Below are 21,984 nucleotides of genomic sequence, written 5' to 3'. Positions count from 1 at the left end.
TGGTACAACATGGAACAATTGAGATTAGGAAGTGAGAAAGGATTGATGGAGTTAGGGAAATTTAGACTGAGTGACCTGAAATTCACATGTTAAGTGGAGAGGATGAGAACCCTAAAACAGAGTGTGAATGCTGGAATGAAACCAAGATGGAAAGCTGAATCTGCTTCCTTTAGAAAATTAAAATACTTGTCACCTTTTTGATCTTGCATCACTGTTGCTGAGGTTTTAAAAAAAAAATCTTTAGTCAGCATATTTATTTCATATGTTCTTTCAAAAACTTTTTGAGGTATAATTCACATATCATAAAATTCGACAGCAAGGTGGCTATAGTTAATGGCGATAAATTATATTCTTGAAATTATATTCTTGAAAAACCCAAAGAGAACTATTAAGTGCTCTCACCACAAAAATGTTTACTATGTGAGGTAATCTAATTTTTAATTAGCTAGATTTAACAAAATTTCACAATCTATGTATACTTCAAAACATCATGTTATACATGATAAATAGATACAATGTTATCTGCCAAATTAAAAATATAAAGGATTGGTGTTAATTATTCTTTAAACACTTGAAAGAAGTCACCAGTGAAGACATCTGGTCCTGGCTTCTCTTTGTGCAGACTTTTTAAAAAAATTACTAACTCAGTTGCTTATGACAGATCTATGCAGAATTTCCATTTCTTCTTGAGTCAGTTTTGGTAGTTTGTGTCTTTCTAGGAATTTGTCCATTTCATTTAGGTTATCTTATTCATCAACATAAATTGTTCATAGTGTTCATAGTAGTCTCTTATAATCACTTTTATTTCCAAAAGGCTGGTACTCATACCCCTTCTTTCCCATTCCTGATTTTAGTAATATGGGTGTCTCTCTCTCTCTCTCTCTCTCCCCTTTCTTGGTTTGTCTAGGTAAGGATTTGTCAGCTTTGTTGATCTTCTAAAGCAACCAACATTTAATGTTTTAATTTTATTGTTTTTCTATTTTTCATTTTATTTATAGCTTCTCTAATTTTTTAATTATTTCTTTCCTTCTGTTTGTTTCACTTTAGTTTACTCTTCTAATTTCTTAAGGCAGAGGTTTGGATAACTGATTTGAGATCTTTCTTCTTTTTTGAGGTAAGTGTTTTCAGCTAAGCACTGCTTTAGTTGCATCCCATAGGTTTTGGAATGTCAAACTTTTTGTTTTCATTCACTTCAAAGTATCTTTAAATTTCCTGTTTGATATATTTCACCCTCTGGTTATTTAGAAGTATGTTGTTAGTATTCACATATTTGTCAATATTCAAAATGTCCTACTCTTATTTATTTTAATTTCATCCACTGTAGTCAGAAAGAAACTTTGTATGATTACAATCCTTTTAAACTTACTGCAACTTGTTTTGTGGCCTAACATATGGCCTATTCTAGAGAATGTACACTTAAGAATATGTATTCTACTGCTGTTTCATATAATCTTCTATAGATGTCTATTAAATTTAGTTGGTTTGAAGTGTTGTTTAGTCTTTTATTTCCTAGTCAATCTTCTGCCCAATTGTTTCATCCCATATTGAAAGTGGGATAATGAAATCTTCATCTACTATCATCAAACTATAGAAGACCTGTCAGTTTTTCTGTCAGTTTTTCCTTCTTATATTTTGGTAAACTGTTGTTACGTGCACATGGTTATGTATTTATAATTGTTACATCTTCCTGGTAAATAACTGACACTTTTATCATTACCAAATGTCCTTTGTCTCTAATAAGAATTTCTGTCTTAAAGACTCTTTTGTCTGAAATTAGTATAACTATTCAGCTTTCTTTTTGTTACTTATTTGTATGGTATGTCTTTTTCCATTCTTTACATTCATCCTATTTTTGTCATTCAATCTAAAATGTGTCTCTTGTAGAGAGCATATAGTTGGATCATGGGGATTTTTGTGTGTGTGTGTTTTGTTTTGTTTTGTTTTCACTCATTTGCCATTCAATTAAAGTGTTTAATCCATTGACTTTTTGCTTTTTTTTTTTTTTTTTTTTTTTGAGACAGTTATGCACTCATTATCTTGTCCAGACTGGAGTGCAGTAGCTATTTATAGGTGCAATCATAGTGCACTTCAGCCTCAAACTCCTGGCCTCAAGCAATCCTCCAACCTCAGCCTCTCAAGTAGCTGGGACTACAGGTGTGTGCCACTGTGCCCAGCTAATCCATTTACACTTCATATAATAAATGATGTGGTAACATTAATGTCTGCCATTTTGTTATTTGTTTTCTACATGTCATATCTTTTTCATTCTTCTATTCCTCTATTACTACCTTATTTTGTGTTAAGCGAATATTTTCTAGTATTCAAGTTTAAGTTATTTGGAATTTCTTTTACTATTTCTTAGTGGCTGCCATGGAGATTTTAATCAAAATCTTATCACTCAGATTAATCAACTTAATTTCAATAATATATAAAACATTAAATCTATATAACTCTACTGCCTCCTCCGTCCATTGTGTTGTTATTCTCATATAAAGTACACCTTTATACATGTGTGTCTATCAGAACAGATTAAAATTTTTGCTTTATAAAGTTGTCTTTTGAATCAGATAGGAGAAAAAACAGTTACACACACAAAAATATTTTTATACTATAATTTCTGTTTACCCACGTAGGTATCTCTATTGGTGCCCTTTATTTCTTCCTGTGGATTCAAGTTATTCTCCAACAGTCTTTCATTTTATCCTGAAGGATTTCCTTTAGTATTTCTTTAGGGCAGGTTTGCTGAAAGTAAATTCTCTTGTTTTTTGTTTATATTAATTTTCCCTTTTTTTTTTTTTTTTTGAGACAGAGTCTCACTCTGTCACCCACCCTGGAGTGCAGTGGCACGATCTCAGCTTACTGTAACCTCTGCCTCCTGGGTTCAAGTGATTCTCCTGCCTCAGCCTCCTGAGTAGCTGGACTTTATGGTATGCCATTGGTCTCTAAGACTCTGTTAGGTTTTTTTCATTCTTAATCCTTTTGTTCTTCAGGCTGGGTAACCTCAGTTGAGCTATCTAAAAGTTCATTGGTTTGTTCTCCTGCTTGCTCAAATCTGGTGTTGAACCCCTCTAGTCAGTTCCTCGTTTCAATACTTTGTACTCCAGAACTTTTTTCAACTCCAGAATTTCTACTTGCTTCTTAAAAAAAAAAATTCTCTCATTATGGATATCTCTATTTGGTAAGACATTGTTCTTATACTCCCTATGTTCTTTAGACATAGTTTCCTTTAGTTCTTTGACATATTTAAAATCACTTATTTAATATCTTTATCTAGTAAGGTCAATGCCTGGGCCTCCTCCTGGACATGGACAGTTTCCTCATGGACAGTTCCCATGGATTGCCGTTTTTCCTTTGTATGGTCCATACTTTGTTTCTTTGCATGCCTCGTTTTTGTTGCTGTTGTTGACTACTGGACATTTTAAATAATAAGACTCAGCAACTCTGGAAATCAGATTCTCCCACCTGCCCAGAGTTTGTTGTGATTCTGTTGGTTTATGACTCCTGAATTCTGTAAAATCTGCATTCTTTGTCATTTGTAGCCACTGGAGTCTCTGCTCAGTTAACTCAGTGGTCAGCTAATAATTGAACAGAGATTTCCTTACATCTTTTGGACTATTCCTTGCTGAGGAGCTGTGTGTGTATCAGGCCACACTTTCCACGCTGCAGCAGTGAACAACTCTCCCTCAGCCTTTACTTCTTGCTTGCGCACAACCTCAAGCTCAGCCCAAGATGAGAGCTGAGGACCCTCCTGAGTCTTTTTTTGAACATATGCATAGCCTGGGCATGCCCACAGCCCTGTGCATGTGTCTGCCTGGGCTATGCATGATAGATTCCCAGTAATACCCCAGAGCTTTGGAAAGACCAATGGACATCCCATTCCCCAGTTTTTCATCTTAAGTGTTTTGGTTTACCTCTTGTTCATCCTGACGGTTATCTACAACCTCAGTCAGCCACAAAGTTAATCAATCACTTCTCATTGTTTTTGACAACTGTCCCCAGAGAAAAGGCTTTTCCCACGGAGGAAGAACTGAGTGAAGTCAAATAAAGAAAGCTTTGTAAGTGGGGTCTTCCAGAGAGCCTGTGGACAGGTCAAATAATGAGAATTATTCTGGAAATGAAGCTTTGAAGGAACTCCAACCCCATCCTGCCCCCTCCAGTGGCTGTGAGCCTGCGGTTTCCACTGTGATCACAAACTGTTGGTTTTCGAGGTTAGTGAGAAGCTGGAGCTGGAGAATGTGAATAGGACTAGCTAAAATGCCACCAACTCACTGTTCTTACTGAGATTTAATTTTTTTTTTTTTTTTTAAAACACTCCTCAGATTGCTGCACACCTTGGGTTAATTCCTAGAGTTATGAAAAAAGTTGATTCTGATAAGGTCCTTGTGCCTTCTATGAAGGAGAAGTTTTGAAGGTCCTTAACTCTGCCATTTTTTGGCCAGGTATTTTGTGTTTCCATAATTAGGGGCCCAAATACACTAAATATAATTACTCAATAGGTTTGTTGTACTTTTCCACAGTCTTTTTTTTTTCTTTTGAGACTGAGTCTCGCTCTGTTGCCCAGGCTGGAGTGCAGTGGCACAATCTCAGCTCACTGCAAGCTCCACCTCCTGGGTTCAAGCGATTCTCCTGCCTCAGCCTCTCAAGTAGCTGGGACTACAGGCGCCCGCCACCACGCCCAGCTAATTTTTGTATTTTTAGTAGAGACAGGGTTTCACAATGTTGGCCAGAATGGTCTCGATCTCTTGACCTCGTGATCTGCCCACCTTGGCCTCCCAAAGTTCTGGGATTACAGGTGTAATCCACTGGCGCCCAGTCCTCTACAGTCATTTTTTAACAACATGATTTTTAATGTTGACATTTCACCATACCTGTATCGCATTCCAATATTTTTCCCAAGTTAAATGCATAGCATCTACAAAATTCTAACCAACCAATTCTCCCAAATTTGAGGAGAAAATTTTGAGAAATTAATCTTGAATCATGGGAGAATCACATGGTATTTTTCTGCAAATGTTTTGCCACATGTGCTTTTGGTCTGGAAAATACAAAGCTCAGTGCCCACTGGAAAATGCATTATTTGAGTAAACACAGTCTTGGTCCTTTCTAGCATTCTCACTTGTTGCTTATTAATCAACCTTGTCAAAGTTCACTTGACTATACGGAGAGCTTTACAGACATAAAGGCATTCTGAAGAAAATGTGAGTTCTAGGAAGAAATATTATTTTATCCTTTGCCTTGCCTGAAGTGTGAACACTTTGACAAGTGTGCCATTTGCTTCTGGTTGCATAAGAAACCAGCTGCGCCCTGCCCCAGATCTCTTCTGCAGCCTTCTTTGAGCAAAAAGGGAAGACACCCTTGAGAAGATAAACATGTACAAGTACTCTGTAAATTAGCTTGTTCTGCTCTCAAATTGCAAGTCATCCTGTTGGCAAAATAGTCTTCATCTAGTACACTTATTAAACATCTAGCATTGGTGCAGAACAGAAAACTCAGATGATATTTCACCTCTGTGGATATCAGAGTCCAAAGAACTTGGAGTTAAAGATTCAGAAACATGGGGTTCCTGCTTGATACACCTTTATTTATCTTTATACCAAGAATGTTCACTTCACCCCAATAGTGTATCTGAATTCTCCACCTACATAGTCAATTGCCTCCTCTGTTTCTCTACCAGGCTCTCAAGGATGCTTCAGTCTCAACAGGTTCAAACAAAATGTGTCATCCCCCACCCCCACCTGGTTCTCCTCCAGCATTCTCTCAGCATAGTGGACGACAGCGTATCCATCTAGGAGCTTACTTTTGACACCTCCATTTCCCCCACCCCCAAGTCCTATTGATACGAAGTGCTGGGAAGGGAAGAGCTGGTCCCTTTAAATGATAATGGAAGTGGGGAAGGAAAGTGCTGGGTACAGGAAGGGTGTGGACCCTGGCTAGGGCTCCACCCCCATGGACCTAGGTGAGGACATGTGTTTCTGTTTTCCTGCCCAAATGTTGCCTTTCCCAAGACCACCCTGGCCTGTCATGCCCCCATTCTGTGCAGAGACAGAAGCAGCTGGACATTGAGAGGAGCACATCAGAGGAGGAACACACAGACGGCTGGATGTCGGGAGGAATGCACTGGCATGCCAGCAGGCCACTGACCAGCAGAATGACGCCGAGTTTGGCTGGGGCAGTCAGAGGAGAGTCCGGGCTGCCAAGCAGCCTGACTCCAGGGGAAAACCACCACCCTTCTGGCTCCCCCATCTGCTGAGATGCTTCCACTCAATAAAACCACTCATTCTCAAGCCCACGTTTGATACGACTCTTCCAGTACACCAAAGCAAGAATCCAGGATACCAAAAGCCTCTGTCCTTGCGACAAGGTAGAGGGTCAAACTGAGCTGGTTAACACAAGCAAGAGCATCCTGTGGCACCCCACAGCCTGCCCGTCTGAATGTTCCCCTAGAGGTTTGAGCAGCGGGGCACTGAAGAAGCAAGCCACTCTCCCATCACACATCCTGCAAGGAGGACAAGGGAACTTTTCCTGTTTCACTGTCAATTCAACAACCAAACTCTCCCTCATACCTCCCCATTTATCACCTTCACAGGCTCCTTCTGCTCGTGTTCAGGATTGCCACCATCACTGTACTAACATCTTTATTCTCTTCCCTCATCCTGTTTGTCCCCTCGTCTCCAACTTGTTTCCCACCCAGTAGCCAAAGTGATTTTTTTTTTCTAAATGTAAATCCGATCTTAGCATTCTCCTGCTTACAATCCCCTAGCGGCTGGCCATTGGTATGAAATTGAGGGTGAACCCCTGTACCGCGGCCTCCAGAGCCAGCACAATTGGGTCCCTGCCTCCCTCTCCAGACTCATCACTGGACACTGCACTCCAGCCACACTCCTCTTTCCAGTTCTTCTAAAGTGCTGTTCTCCTTTCTGCTTCAGGGCCTTTGCATACGCTGTTCTTCTTCCCGGCAAGTACTCCCCGCTCTCTCCCATCCTTTCACCTCATTCACTTACCTCTTCAACCCTCAGATATCAGCTCCAAAGTTACTTCCTCAGGAAACCTTTCCTTGACCCTGGGAATAGCTCAGAAGCTCCCACTTTTCCTCAATCGTAAATACCCCATTTGTGTTCATCTGATTTTCTACCTTCACGGAGCAAGAGACGGTTCATGTAGGTCCTGCTTTATGAGGGCCCGTTCCATGTCTCTTATTTACCATTATGTAATCATCTACCACAGTGCTACACAGAGAAAGCACTAAATAAACGAAAGAATAGACAAGTGGATTAACCTTTGCTGAAGCCCTCATTACATCCTACCTATGGGGCAGCACAGGTCTAGGTGTTTTACATGTGTTTTCTCATTTAACTTTCATAACAGTCCATGCAGTAGGTATTATCATTATCATCTACATTTTGCAAATAAGGAAACTGAGGCACAGATAATAAGTGTCTTGCCCAACATCACACAGCAGGAGTGGACAGAGCCAGGTTTAATATCTTTCTGGGTGGGTGCGGTGGCTCACGCCTGTAATCTCAGCACTTTGGGAGGCCGAGGCGAGTGGATCATGAGGTCAAGAGATCGAGACCATCCTGGCCAACATGGTGAAACCCCATCTCTACTGAAAATACAAAAATTAGCCGGGCATGGTGGCGGGCACCTGTAGTCCCAGCTACTCGGGAGGCTGAGGCGGGAGAATCACTTGTACCTGGGAGACAGAGGTTGCAGTGAGCCGAGGTCGCACCACTGCACTCCAGCCTGGTGACAGTGATATTCCGTCTCAAAAAAAAAAAACAAAAGAATCTTCCTAACTCTGAGCCCGTGTACTTCATCACCACCCAGGAGTACAAAGACATCCTGCTGATTATTTAATACAATTGCTAATGAAAATAAGCACCATCCCCCTCTCCATTTGTTCAAAATATATGTGCTCTAAACTCCTGTAGACCTACTGTAGGTTACAACGGCCTGCAGAGCCTGAATGAACCTTTAGCCATTTCCTTGTCTTTTGAAACTGAATTTGGTATTTTGAAACAAGCAGGTATTCGGAGTCCAGTCTTGAGTCTCAGATGGTAATCTTTTGGACTGTCTCTGTTCATGACTGAAGCATGACTACACAATGTGATTAGACTAACGATCTCTACTGGGTCACAAAATGGCTGTGAAGGTGATTCCAAATGAGGAGTCCCTGAAATGCTTTGAGAGGCAGCATCATCAAAGAAGGGTCAAGCTTCCCAAACTTTGGACAAATTCTATTGATTGATTCATTGATTCACTGATTCATTTTGAGACACAGTCTCGGCTCCGTCACCCAGGCTGGAATGCCATGGTGTGATCACCACTCACTGCCACCTCGACTCCCCACTTCTCGACTCAAGCGATTCTCCTACCTCAGCCTCCTAGGTAGTTGGGACTACAGGTCTGGACTGAAGTGATCTGCCCACTTCAGCCTCCCAAAGTGTTGGGATGACAGGTGTGAGCCACCACGCTCAGCCTGGACAAATTCTTTAACGTTTTGTGAGAAAAGCCATCTTCGTGTTTGAGGGTCATGCCTAGAACAGGCACACTGAGACACACACACACATACACACAGACACACACAGAATGCCCAGGTGTGTCCCACCCACGTCTCTGAACAGCTCGGTGCCAGAGGAGTGACTCTCCTTCTCTCTTTTTTCACTTTACCGAGAGTTGTATTGAGCCACAATTGACATATAATATCTCATATGCCTTCAAAGTGTACACATTGGTAAGTTTCCACATACGTATGGTTAGATGTATGTTTATCGCCTTGCTGTTTGTTTTCTATTAGCCCTATCTGTTCTTTGTTCTTTTTTTTTTTTTTCCGACAGGATTTGGTTTGTGTATTTTTAATTCCATTTTATTTCCTTTGTCAGCTTGTCTTGTTATTTCAGTGGTTATCTTAGGTTTATAGTATATATCTTCAACTTCTCGTAGCCTGACTTCAAGTAATATGACATCACTTCATGTATAATATGTGCCAATGGTAAATTATTTCAGCTTGCGTACGTCTGAAAATGGCTTTCTTTTGTCTTTGTTTTTGAAAGATATTTTTCTTTGTATAGAATTCTAGGCTGAATGTTTCCGGTACTGAAAGAAAAAATGCTGCTCTGCTGTCTTTTCATTTGAGTGAGAAATCTGCTGTCATCCTTGTCTGTGTGGCTTTGTGCGTATCTTTTTTGTCGTTGTTCTGGCTGCTTTTAAGATTTCCTCTGTATTACTGATTTTAAGCAAACCAATTAAGATGTGTCTGCGTGTAGTTTTCCATATTTTCTTGTGTTTAGCATTCACTGAACTTCTTGGATCTCTGGGTTTGTAGTTTTCATCAAATTTGGAAACTTGTCAACACATTTCTTTAAATATTTTTCTGTTCCCTGCCCCTTCTACTTCCTCCCCTCAGGAATCCCATCTAATGTATATTTGGCCACTTGAAATTGTCCCACAGTTCACAGATGCTCTTTTGGGTTTTTCAAAATTCTTTTTTTCCTATGTCTGTCTCATTTTGGAGAGTTTCTATTGCTGTCTTCAAGTCCACTCATCTCTTTTCCTACAATATCTAATCTGCCCTTGATTCCATTTAGTAAGCTTTTCATCTAACATATTTTCTTCTCTTAAGTTTTCATCTCTAAAAGTTCAGTATGTGTCTTTTTAAAATATTTTCCTTGTCTAGACTTAGCTTTTGAACATATGGAATACAGTTATAACTCTGAGTGATTCTTCTGCCAATTCTAATGTCTGTGTTAGTTCTCAGTCAGTTTTGATTGATTGATTTTTCCACTTATTATGGGTCACATTTTTCTGCTTCTTTTCACGTCTTGTAATCTTTGATTAGATGCCAGTCATTGTGAGTTTGACCTTGTTGGGTACTGGATGCTTTTGTTCTTATACATTTTCTTGAGCTTTGTTCAGAGATGCAGCTATGTTACCTAGAAATAGTTTGTTCTTTTCATGTCTTGCTTTAATGATTTCTTAGGAGGGCCCAGAGCAGTGCTTGATTTAAAGCTAATTATTCCCCATGACTGAGGCAAGACCTTTCCAAGCAGTCTCCCCAGGGACTCATGAATTCTAAAGCTTTCAGGCTGATGAGGACACGCACTGTTCTTGGTCTTGTGTGAATTCCAAGCCCCGTTTCTTCTAATTCTTTCCAACGGCCCTTTCCCCAGACTCAGGTACTCTTCTCACATGCATGAGCTGATCAGTATTCAAATGAATTCTTGAGGGGAACCCTTTGCCGATTTCTGGATTTCTCTCTCTGTGCATCTGTCTCCTCTCTGGTACTTTGTCCCGTGAATTGTAGCTGCCTTGGTCCCTCCGGACCCTCAGCTCTGTCTCCCAAACTCCGGATGTTTTCTGGGCTCCGCTTGGGTTCCTCCTCTGTGCACCAGGGCCTGGAACTCTCTCAAGCCAGGAAGCAAGGGAAACCTAGAGCTCACCTTTTTTTTGCCCTGTATGTCAGAAATCACTGCCTTTCATTATTAGTGTTCAGAGTCCTACAAACCATTGATTCATATATTTTTGTCAGATTTTTTTTTCCAGGGAACTCTCATGTCCTGCTCTTGGTAATAAAAAGAGGTTAAAAAAAAAAAAAAAACTATCAGTGGCCTTACCTTCTTCTCACCTTCTTTTCATCCCAGGCACCAGACTCATGAGACATTTCTCCCAGCAACTGCCCTCCTGGTCCTATGGATCTGTATGTGCCAGGTGACCTAGAACCAGTGTGCAGAACGGCAGCTGGCTGGATCTCCTCCGATACGCCCCTTCCCTCTCCCGCTGGCCACCTTCTCTCCTGGGGTCTGCAGTCCCTGAGCAGTCAGCTTAGGGGAACAGCTGCTGCCTTCCTAGGAGGCCGTCCAAGCCAGTCTTGCACTGAGCCAGCTTTTGCCTCAGTAACTCTGGGCTGCGGTGGGAACGAGAGCAGGTCAGACACGTGGTATAGACTCTGGGGCCAGATTGAAGTTGCGAAAGCTGAGATGGCTAGCCAATGATGAACGGTCCTGGCCAAACTTTCCTTTTTAAATAGAGATGGTACATTCAAAGAATTCTTTGAAAATTTCTGCTTAGAGTTATTTCGGGTTTTAGTGTGTGTGTGTGTGTGTGTGTATTAGATTGAAACAAAGGGAACTGATACATCATTGTCCAGTATCTGAGGCTTATAACTCATCTGTTTCCTTTAGGAATAGCCTCCAAGACCTTCTGTTAACTCTTAAGACTCACTACACCAAACTTAAATACGCCTCGTATTGGTCAGCTTGGGCTGCCGTCACAAAACACCAGAGGCTGGGGGGCTTAAAGGCCAGACATTTATTTTCTCTCTGTTTGAGGGTGGAGGTCCAGGATGAAGGTGCCAGCAGCGCTGTTTCTGATGAGGCTGTTCTTCCTGGTTAGGAGATGGCCACCTTCTCTGTGCTGTCCATGACCTTTCCTCCGTGTGCTTGTGGGGAGAAGGCCCGCTGGAGTCTCTCCCTCTTCTTACAAAGACACCAGTCCTATCAGATTAGGGCCCTCCTTTTATGACCTCATTTGACCTTAATTACTGTTTTGTTGTTTGTTTGTTTGTTTTGAGACAGAGTCTCGCTCTGTTGCCCAGACTGGAGCGTAATGGGGCAATCTCTGCTCACTGCAGCCTCCACCTCCTGAGTTCAAGCAATTCTTGTGCCTCAGCCTCCCAAGTGGCTGGATTAAAGGCGTGTGCCACTACACCTGGCTAATTTTTGTATTTTTGGTAGAGATGGGGTTTTGCCATGTTGACCAGGCTGGTCTTGAACTGCTGACCTCAGGTGATCCACCCTCCTTGGCCTCCCAAAGTGCTGGGATTACAGGCGTGAGCCACCGTACCTGGTCCTTTAATTACCTTTTTAACGACCCTATCTCCAAATACAGTCACATGGTGGGGGCTTCACTGTATGAATTTGGTGGGGCACAATTCAGTCCACACACTCCCCCAAACAAATGCCTTAGCAGCAGGCTCCCCATTCTCTTTGCCGGGCAAAGGTGCTGGGTTTTGCCTGGGCCCCCTGCTTGGTGTTCATTTTCTTCATCTGCAGGATGACAGGGGACTATCTGGGTTTTCCAGTGGGTGTCACTACACGTGAGCAGCTCCTCCAGACAAGCCTATTAGGCCCCTCTCAGGAACCCCCAGGGAGCCAACCCTAGCAATGTAACCGCGGCAGCCAGTGCCCTAGGCCCAAGTCAGGACACCCAGTCACAGGAAAAGGCCACAGTCGCCAGGAATTTATCAAGTCACACAGAGCAGGCTTGCCCACACCTCAACCTCTCTCTCCCTCTACACAAGTCCCCGTCCCCATTTCTCCTCTAACTGCATCCCTTTCCCGGCCGGCCTGACCTCCCTGCTCTCTGCCCACTGCACCTCTGTAACCCAGGAGGCACTGCAGCCTGGCAATAGTTCCAAAATTAGCTACACACTAGGATCACCTGGGGAGCTTTCAAAAGTCCCAGTGTCATCCCATAGGGATTAAATCAGGATGATTTAATCAGACACCCTGATTACACGGCTGATGGGAGGGAGGCAGACATCAGAACTTTTACTGGTGGACCAGGTTTCGAATCTAGGCTCCATCACTCGTTAGCTGTGTAGCTTTGGGCAAGTTACTGAAGCCAAAATGGAGATAATAGTAGCAGTAGCACCTGTCTCTTAAGATTGTGGCAAATATGAAATGAGTTAAAACGCATAGGTAGCCTTAAACAGTGCCTGAGATGTAAGGTATGTGCGTCTACCAGGTGTGCCCCAAAGGAAACCAGCACCTTACAGAGGAAAGGCCAGGCAGGAGAATCTGTATGCCAACTCCCCCAAGTGTGAAAGGGCAAAGAATGAGCTGACGTCAAGCTCCTGCTTGGTGTGGAGCATGCGTCGTTGCATTTCATCTGCACAGGGGTTCCTCAGCATCAAGATTATGATAGCGGTTGTGTGGAAGAATACGGCTGAAAGAGACAAACTCAGGTGGGTATAGTGATGGAGCTGGGATTTATAACTGGGTCTTTCTCACCCCTAAACTCACGCCCTTTGTTATGAAAAATGCTTTGCTTTATGAGAAAGAAAAGGGAGAAAATCCTTTGTGTGGTCTCAATGTCATTCACTAGTAAAAATGCAATGAGCTTGTTTGTATGGTGCAGTTGTGGGGCTGGAACACATTAAACACCAAGAAGAGTTTTCATTTACTCAGAATCGGGTAGGTGCTAATTAAATCATGGAAACTAATATTAAGATGAATATAGCCCCACTGCTAGCATTGTTTGTAGAAGTTTAACTAGGCAGGAACGTTTCTGTTCTGCATTTAGGGTTTAAAATCAGACTATGTTTGCTGGCTATGTGACCATGGCCAACGACTTAACCCCTCTGTGACTCAGTTTCCTCACCTGTCAATTGGAGAGAATAAGAAACTCCCCCATAGAGTTATGAGGCTTAAATGAGCTAAATATAAGCCCACCCCTCAGGGCAGCAGCTGACACACAGTATGTGCCCACACTATGGTCATATGTCTGTTACTACCGTTCAGGGAATGCAAATCAGTCTTCCAAACTCCAAAATTTCAAGTGGCTATTCCAACTTAGATGAAAGAGTGCTAAGTGAATACCAGAAATGCAACTGGATTTTAATAATTTCTTTTTAATATTAATAACTCAAACCCCTATTCACACTACTCCTTCCAAGTAAACATTCCACACATTTTCCCCGGCCTGTGCCCCCTTCTGCCGCGAGGTCCTGGACCCTGCTCAAAGAAAACTGATTTAGGCCTTCCCATAGGCATCTGAAAGTGAGTCAGATGGTTGCCTGCACAGACACAGACAGCTTGGACGGGATTTTGTCTGCATGTAAGGGTCAAGGTTAGCCGAGCCGATCACTGAGCTCTCCTCCTGCTCCTCCTCGCTGGAAGAGCACAGGCAACTTGACAGTCTCCCTTGCCCAGCCTTCAGCCAGGCTCCTCTGAACGCTCTTCTCAGCGAGGCCTCAACCTTTGCACTTCTCTGCTCATCTCTGCATCGCCCGAGTTCAGCAAAAAGCCTCAGTCAGTGTAGCCAGAGTGCCCCACCCTCAGTATCTGATCGCTTGGCTATCCGATCAGCGTCTTCCTTCCCACCGCCCCCGGTGACATCTGATCACACTGGCCTCTCTCCTGCAGGAATCCTGTCAAGCTGTTTAGCCAGAAGCCCTCGTGCCCTAACATCTCCTCTGAACAACTTCCCATCCACCGGCGCCCCCCGCTCCTTCGCTATGAATCCCCACCTGCCCCTGTTGTACTCAGAATTGAGCCCAGTTTTACACGGAGGTCTGGTTTCCCTCAGTATACAAGAGCTTGTCAAGAACCTGCTTTGTTGTTGTGTTGTTGTTTTTGAGACAGAGTCTCCATTGCTAGGCTGGAGTGCAGTGGCACGATCTCGGCTCACTGTGATCTCTGCCTCCCGGGTTCCCGCCATTCTCCTGCCTCAGCCTCCCGAGGAGCTGGGACTACAGGCACCCACCACCACGCCCGGCTAATTTTTTGTATTTTTTAGTAGAGACGGGGTTTCACCGTGTTAGCCAGTACGGTCTCGATCTCCTGACCTCGTGATCCGCCCACCTCGGCCTCCCAAAGTGCTGGGATTACAGGCGTGAGCCACCGCGCCCGGCCCAAGAATCTGTTTTTACCACTTTACCATCCAGCTCTGGGTCTTGACAATCTGCACATATGCACACATGTGGGCGCGTGGGCACACACAAGCGTGCGTGTCCATGCATGTGTGCGCGTGGCCCTCTCCCCACCCCTCACGCCACACAGCTCTGGCTGCTCTCCTCAGCAGCTCCTCACAGCTGGGCTCTGGAGCTCCCCTGGTCAGGACCAGGAAGCAGCCCCTGGTCCCCAGCTAGTAACGTTTATGAATCTTTTACACCAGTGACCAGAAATAGCACCAACCGCAGTCCACAGCAGCCACGTCGGGCCCGGGAGGCTCGGCCACCAGCCTCTGGATCTGGGCCAGGGTGCTGCAGGCTTCCTCCATCTCTCGCCAAACGAGAAACACGTCCTCTCTGACGCCGGCTCCTGAAAGGGAAGACACAGCGTGAGCGGCCGGCTGAGACAGGCCCGGGGATGCGGCAGCCCGCCTAGCAGGCCTGACACATTGCAGCCAAGTTTCTGGAACATTTCTGAACATCAAATTCTGCTTCCCCCACTAATCTCTTTCTGAGAATCAGAACTGAAATCCCCAAGGAAGTGATATCATCTCAAGAAATCATAAATGCAGACTTTAGGATGCAATCAATCCTTCTAAAGTAAATGTTTGTAGCAGCCGGAATATTTACAATGAATTATTGATAATACCCAAATAAGAGGAATAAAAACATTCCAAAGCACCTCAGGCAAGCCAGAATCACCGCTGCGAGGAAGGGAAATGCAATGGCATGTTGTGAAAGCAACAACCCCCAATCCTTTCGCCATGTAGCACAGGTGTCCTGCTTCTTTGAAACCACAAGTGTAATATTTCCCCTAATATGATAATGATGGCCTGGTCTCCTTTTCTGGGCCTCTGCTGTCTCAGTTAAGGGTTAGGTTTGACTGCATAACACTTTTTTAAAAATGAAGTGGCATCATTCATTTAGATGTTTATGTCTTCCAATCAATCGAAGTGCATGCTGAGGAGAGTGGTTTAGGGCTGGGATGGAGGCTCTGCCCTCATCGAGATCCAGGCTCTAACAGATGAGTGGTTTCCAGAGGTGGGGGCAGGTGGGGCGGGGGAAAGGGATGTGCACTCTGGGGTACGCCGTGCAGAGGTGCACAATGAGGGGTCCTGTCCTGCTGCCTTAACTGTATCAAGGTCAAGGTCCCGGCCGTGCTGTGGTGCTATGTCACTAAGGGGGACAGCAGGTAAAGATAGATGGGCAGGCCAGGCATGGTGGCTTATGCCTGTAATCCTGTAAAACTTTGGGAGGCCAAGGCGGGCAGACCACTGGAGGTTAGGAGTTCGAGAGCAGGCTGGCCAACATGGTGAAACCCCGTCTCTACTAAAAACACAAAAATTAGCTGGGTGTGGTGGCCTGTGCCTGTAATCCCAGCTACTCAGGAGGCTGAGGCAGGAGAATCACTTGAACCTGGGAGGTGGAGGTTGCAGTGAGCCGAGATCACACCACTGCACTCCAGCCTGGGTGACAGAGTGAGACTCCGTCTCAAAAAAAAAAAAGAATAGATGGGCATCTCCCTGTATCACTTATTACCACTGCACGTGAATCTACAATTATCTCGAAATAAAAAGGTTAATTTTTAAAATCTTGAAAACAGATCCACACTCTTTCTATCTATGCTCCTCGGTCACTCAGCACATCCTTCTGTCTTCAGCCACCTTATGATTCAACACGGTGTCCTTAGTGCCAAGCAGCAGTCCTGAGCAGCAGGGCTGCTGGGAGGACAGACGCACACCGCCTGACGGAGTCAGTTCCTTCGAGATACCCTGCCCAGAAGGCCCACCTCACAGTTTCATTACTTAGCCGCTGCCAGAGTGGCATCATGCGGCCCCGTCTGGCAGCAAGAGAAACTGAGAAATGCTTTTAGGCGGGGTACACTGCAGCCCTAAGTAAAATCGGGGCTACAGCCTAAGGAGCAAGGGAGGGTATCCGGGTGGCAACTTGGCTGAGGCGTGTTCTGCCGCCAAATGCACCCAGAAGCCCCTTCCTCCCACTTCCCAAGTCTGCATGATAATTCGCCGATGCCCAATATCCCACGACCACGGACGACAGACCACCTCCACTGCACAGAGCACCCCGGGAGCCCAATATCCCACAATATCCCACAATATCCCACGACCACGGACGACAGACCACCTCCACTGCACAGAGCACCCCAGGAGCCCAATATCCCACAATATCCCACAATATCCCACGACCACGGACGACAGACCACTATCCACTGCACAGAGCACCCCGGGAGCCCAATATCCCACAATATCCCACGACCACGGACGACAGACCACCCTCCACTGCACAGAGCACCCCGGGTGCCCAATATCCCACAATATCCCACAATATCCCACAATATCCCACAACCACGGACGACAGACCACCCTCCACTCCACAGAGCACCCCGGGAGCCCAATATCCCACAATATCCCACAATATCCCACAACCATGGACGACAGACCACCCTTCACTGCACAGAGCACCCCGGGAGCCCAATATCCCACAATATCCCACAATATCCCACGACCACGGACGACAGACCACCCTCCACTGCACAGAGCACCCCGGGAGCCCAATGTCCCACAATATCCCACAATATCCCACGACCACGGACGACAGACCACCCTCCACTGCACAGAGCACCCCGGGAGCCCAATATCCCACAATGTCCCACAATATCCCACGACCACGGACGACAGACCACCCTCCACTGCACAGAGCACCCCGGGAGATTCATCCACCCAGGGCCCAAGGACTGATCCTAAGCCATCAAGGCAGACTAGGGCAGACCAGAGTTGATGTTTCTGAATTTTAAAATATAGTCCATCTCAAAATCAAACAAACAAAAAAAACAAAACAAAAAAACCAATTTGCAGGCTCATGTTAAAATGCTAACATACCTGGGAGCAATGTCACAGTCCGCTGCTGTTTTCATTAGCACCTAGTACTGACTTCTCAGACTGGCTAGTTTGACAAATAAAATGAGACTCAGGACAGGAAGTTTTGACGTCAAGGAGAAGAGTCCACAGGGTGCCTGCTGCCAAACGCCATTTCCCTGTCCAGTCTTCTACATCTCACCTACAGGATAAAACCCGGTTGCCAGAGTCCAGGTCATTAATCCGGTCATTTGGCAAGTAAGTGTTGAGGTCCTCCTCTGCAGTGGGCGGGCCCTGCTGGTGCTGGGGATGCAGCAACCAGGGCCCAGCTCCCTGGGCTGGCATTGAGGTCAGGGTTCAAGGCTCCCATGACACTCCTCTAACACTCTGCACCATGAACCCAGTCAGAGCACTGTCCTCCCAGCCCTGTCCTCTGCATCAGAAGACTGAGCCCTCCGCTGCACTCAGCCCATCCCACTCTTCACTGAAGACACAGTCTTGACTCCACCACCCCAGGAAGCGGTGAGCTGCCTCCTACACCCCCTTTCTCAGTCCCATGGAATGAATCAGGACACCACTGGACTCCATCCTCTTGCTGCCAGGACACGCTCAGGCCATACCGTTAGTGAACCTGTCCACGTGTGCAGTTCCGTTCCTGGCTGCCTGGCACTCAGCCTCCAATTCCCAAGAACACAAAGAACCAGGGGCCAGTGATGGTGACATCATTCTGTGCATGACCTTGAGTCCGGTCTAATTTAAGTCAGCCTTCCATGAACACAATGCTTATTTTTAGTAGGCAGCTGCCTACAACACAGCTCGGCACTCGGCAACATGTCCCCAGCCTGCCAGCTGGCGTGGGCTGGGGTCTGCGGCTGTCCTGCGGTGCTCAGGCGCTTGCTGTGTGTGTGTACACAGGCTGACTTTGCCCAAGGCTGACTTTGCCCACTGGATGGTAAACATCTTAAGCGTAGGGACAGTCTCTTTTCTTTCTTTGTATCCGCCACAGCACTCAGCCCAGGTTCTATGTTTTCTGCAAGAATTTCTATCCTTCCTTTTTATGTTTCCTTATTGCATAGAAACAGTTCTGGAGCACCTAATACATTCTTTCCTTATGATTACAAGAAACTCTTCAGAGGGGTATGCAACAGACTCAGATCATCTGAGCACATGGCTATGTCCGAGGTATTCCAGACACTGACAACAACATTCCTTAAGGCATGAAGTCATTTCCTTCCAGGTTTATGCCACAGTCAGTGAGACTCCCCCCAAGTATCTGAAGTACTATCATTTCCAGGACAGGAGGAGAAAAGCAATTAGAAAGGCAGGTGCGGTGCTGATCCAAGGTACGATTCAATGTTGCCCGGGGAGAGGGCAGCCCGGAAACAAGACCACCCTTGGGACCCTTGAGTCCCCGACCATCCCCTCGGTCCCTCTGTGGCTCCTTGCTTCGGGCCCTGCCCAATCCCAGGACTCTCCAGTGAAGAACTGGTCCTGCCAGGCGTGGAGCCTGCGGTCTGCCCGACCCCCAAACTCCTATTCAGTCAGGCAGATTTGAAAGACCTGAATAGAACTATGAAAAGGCAGTATTTTCAGGAAAAAACAGCACATACTTCTATTTTCAGAAGGCGACATATAAAAAAATAATACACTGCGAGGTGCTAAACACTCCCAGAGACCCAAAATCGCCGTGAGATCTGGTAAAAGGGCCACATTGCATCTATAAAGGGAATGAAAGCAGTCAAATCAGTGGTTTTTGTCGTAATTAAAAAAATGTCCAGTTATTTCTATTAAATTATATGTTAAGACGTTTTGTTGTCGAGAGGTGATTAAACACCTGCCGCTTGATCCGGCCCCACTGCCCTAACCACAGACGCACAGTGTGGGGCTGGTCTCAGTCCCACCCCATGGAAATTAACCATTCACTAATTTAGAGTGAATATAGAGTCATTTCACCATCTGGATAACCATCTAATGTTTTCTTGGGTCTATGAACAGATATGTTTCACAAGAGCCATTATGTTATCTTAGAAGCAATTTCAAATATGAAGAATGGGGAGCTTGAGCTATCATCTAATATGTGAATGTGGCACCGTCCCCTAGGCCTTCTCTGCCTCTTCTAAATGGCACACTATAAAATGCAAATGTAATGTGGTCTAATTGTCCACAATTCATTTACAGAACCCAAACATAAACCATCACCATTCTCCTCATGGTAAAGAGCAGGTGCTCCCCCAAACTTGGTAAAGAAAGATGACCCCAGGCTCCAGGATGCTACTGGGCTAGTAGACCATAAAGACCCGGCAAGGGGACAGAAACAATATCTAAGGAACAGATACAAAGATGTTCATCGACAAAGTTTAGTGGACTAAATCTATTCTACTTAGGATAAGTGATACCATTTATAAGACATCAACTGAGGGGTAAATGTTTATTGACTTGTAAATTCAGAAGAAGTTTATGAGTTTCCTTTAGAGCAAATTTACACACAAAAAAATGAGTTTTTTTTTTAGCTTTTCCATCCCAGAAAACGCCTGAACCTCTTTCTGTTTGAAGGGATCTACAGTGCACAAAAAGAACAAAGACGGTGGCAGGGCTGCTCCCTGATTTCCCATCAACCAACTCTGAACCACAAAGAGCAGGGCTAGGACTATGGTCACTGGGGAGGAACCCCGCACTGGCATCTGCTCAGCCTCTGTCCTCAACAACGGCCCTATCTTTGTGAGGATGGTTGTGTGGATGGGCTACTGGGGGCTGGATATCACTCACATAGACGGTTCTGCTCCCAGCTCTGCCAGGTCATTCAGGAATGAGCAAGTTCTGGGAGGCTAATTATATTCTTCAAACTCAGAAGACATGGACTTGGAAACTAGGAAGCCAATGCTTTAAAATATTCCCTTCTCAGTAGGACAATCTACTCGGAGAATCATCATCCACTCATTTATTCAATGACACCCCATCAATGCCAATTATACCCAGACACTGGAAATACAAAATGAACAGGAAACCGTCCCAGCTCCAAGGAGGCCTTCACTCCAGTGTGGTCTTCCCAGAGTGTGGTCCTCAGAACCTGTGGCAGATGCCTCTGAGATGCTTGTCAGTGCAGATTCCTAGGCCCCACCCCAGACTCATTCTGAGGGTGGAACCCCAGGGAGCTATATTCTTAAAGGGTCCCAGTAATTCTTTGCAACAAAAGTTCTCAAAGCTTTAGTCTAAGACGTGAGAGAGGCATGTAAATAAATTGTCACTCTCCAAAATATTCTTGGAGAAAAACAAAGTTGGGTGATTTCCAGGAGCAATATTCTCATGCCTGGATGTCCCTATTTCTGCCCTACAGAAATGCTCAGAAAAGAAGGCAGCACTCCCTTTCCCCTGCACAGTGCTGGGAACTCCCGACACCATCTTCTAATACCCACTCCAGGCCACCTCTCATTCCTATCTTCATAACATTCTACTTGTTCTAAGTGTCACTTATTTTAGATGTATGTTATAATGGCTGCTTCCTGCTGATATACGGAGGAGAAAGAGGGGACAATGAAATTTTACTAGGTATCTACTATGTGCCAGCCACTGCGCTGGGCACTTAAACACATGACCACATTGACTCACAATTGCCTCAGTCCAGGTCATCACCCCCATTTTACAGATGAGCACACCGAGGCTCAGAGCAATTTCTCCAAGGCCACACAATTAATAAGTGGTGAGGTCAGGATTCAGCTTCAGGACTGTTAGTCTCCAAAGACCCCCACTGCCACACTGGAACACTGGCCTTGGGTGTCCTGGAAAATTCTCATGATACAAGATCTATGTGAACAAACCCATCTGTGGTGTGTTGGTCACCGTTAGTTTTCCCTCAAGGCGCTTAAATACATATCTCTTCCTACCTCTGAAACTACCCAGTTTGTCATTCGGATGCAGGTGGTGATGGTGGGTGAGCTGTGTCCCCAAGGTCAGGACCTCCGGTGACATTCTGATGAGCAGTGACACACCTGCTGGCTCCGCAGTGATCTGCCTGCGTTGGAATCGGTCGTCACCCACAGGGCTGGCCCCCGCCAGCCTATCAAGGCCGAGAGTTCCCGCTGGGCTTCCACTACCTGGAAGTTTGTCTTCTTCATTAAACCGTGACTTCCTTGAGGACAGAACTACGTTTATCTGTTTCGTACCCGCTCTCCCTGGTACCTTCCTGACACCTGGTTGAGACTTCCAAACAGGCTTTTCCGGAACACAGGTCCCTTGAGGAGAGAGGCCTCCTTTTTTCATCACTGTATCCCCAGAGCCCAGCACAGCACCCACCTTGCAATAGTAAATGTGACATGGATCTGTCGCCCTGGAATCAGAGCCATCACCCTAAAATCAGAAATTCAAACGCAATCGGAAATCTACACTGGCTCTTTTCCCTGGCAATTCAATTTCATGTTTAAGAGTTTTGAGGGGTTTCTCTCT

At 45.2% G+C, this 21,984-nt stretch overlaps 1 protein-coding gene across 1 annotated transcript in view; it reads right to left on the bottom strand.

Annotated features, from left to right (window-relative positions):
- The window catches only part of VWA3B (von Willebrand factor A domain containing 3B), a 236,023-nt gene that overhangs the window by 141,525 nt on the left and 72,514 nt on the right, over positions 1-21,984 (bottom strand). The window contains 1 exon segment of the mRNA XM_005575037.5: positions 14,916-15,041. Coding sequence (XP_005575094.3) covers positions 14,916-15,041 — 126 coding nt within the window.

Source organism: Macaca fascicularis, chromosome 13, assembly GCF_037993035.2.
Source record: "Macaca fascicularis isolate 582-1 chromosome 13, T2T-MFA8v1.1".
Classification (NCBI taxonomy): Eukaryota; Metazoa; Chordata; class Mammalia; order Primates; family Cercopithecidae; genus Macaca; species Macaca fascicularis.
The sequence above is the reverse complement of the archived record's forward strand: the minus strand, read 5'-3'. Positions and strand labels throughout refer to the sequence as shown.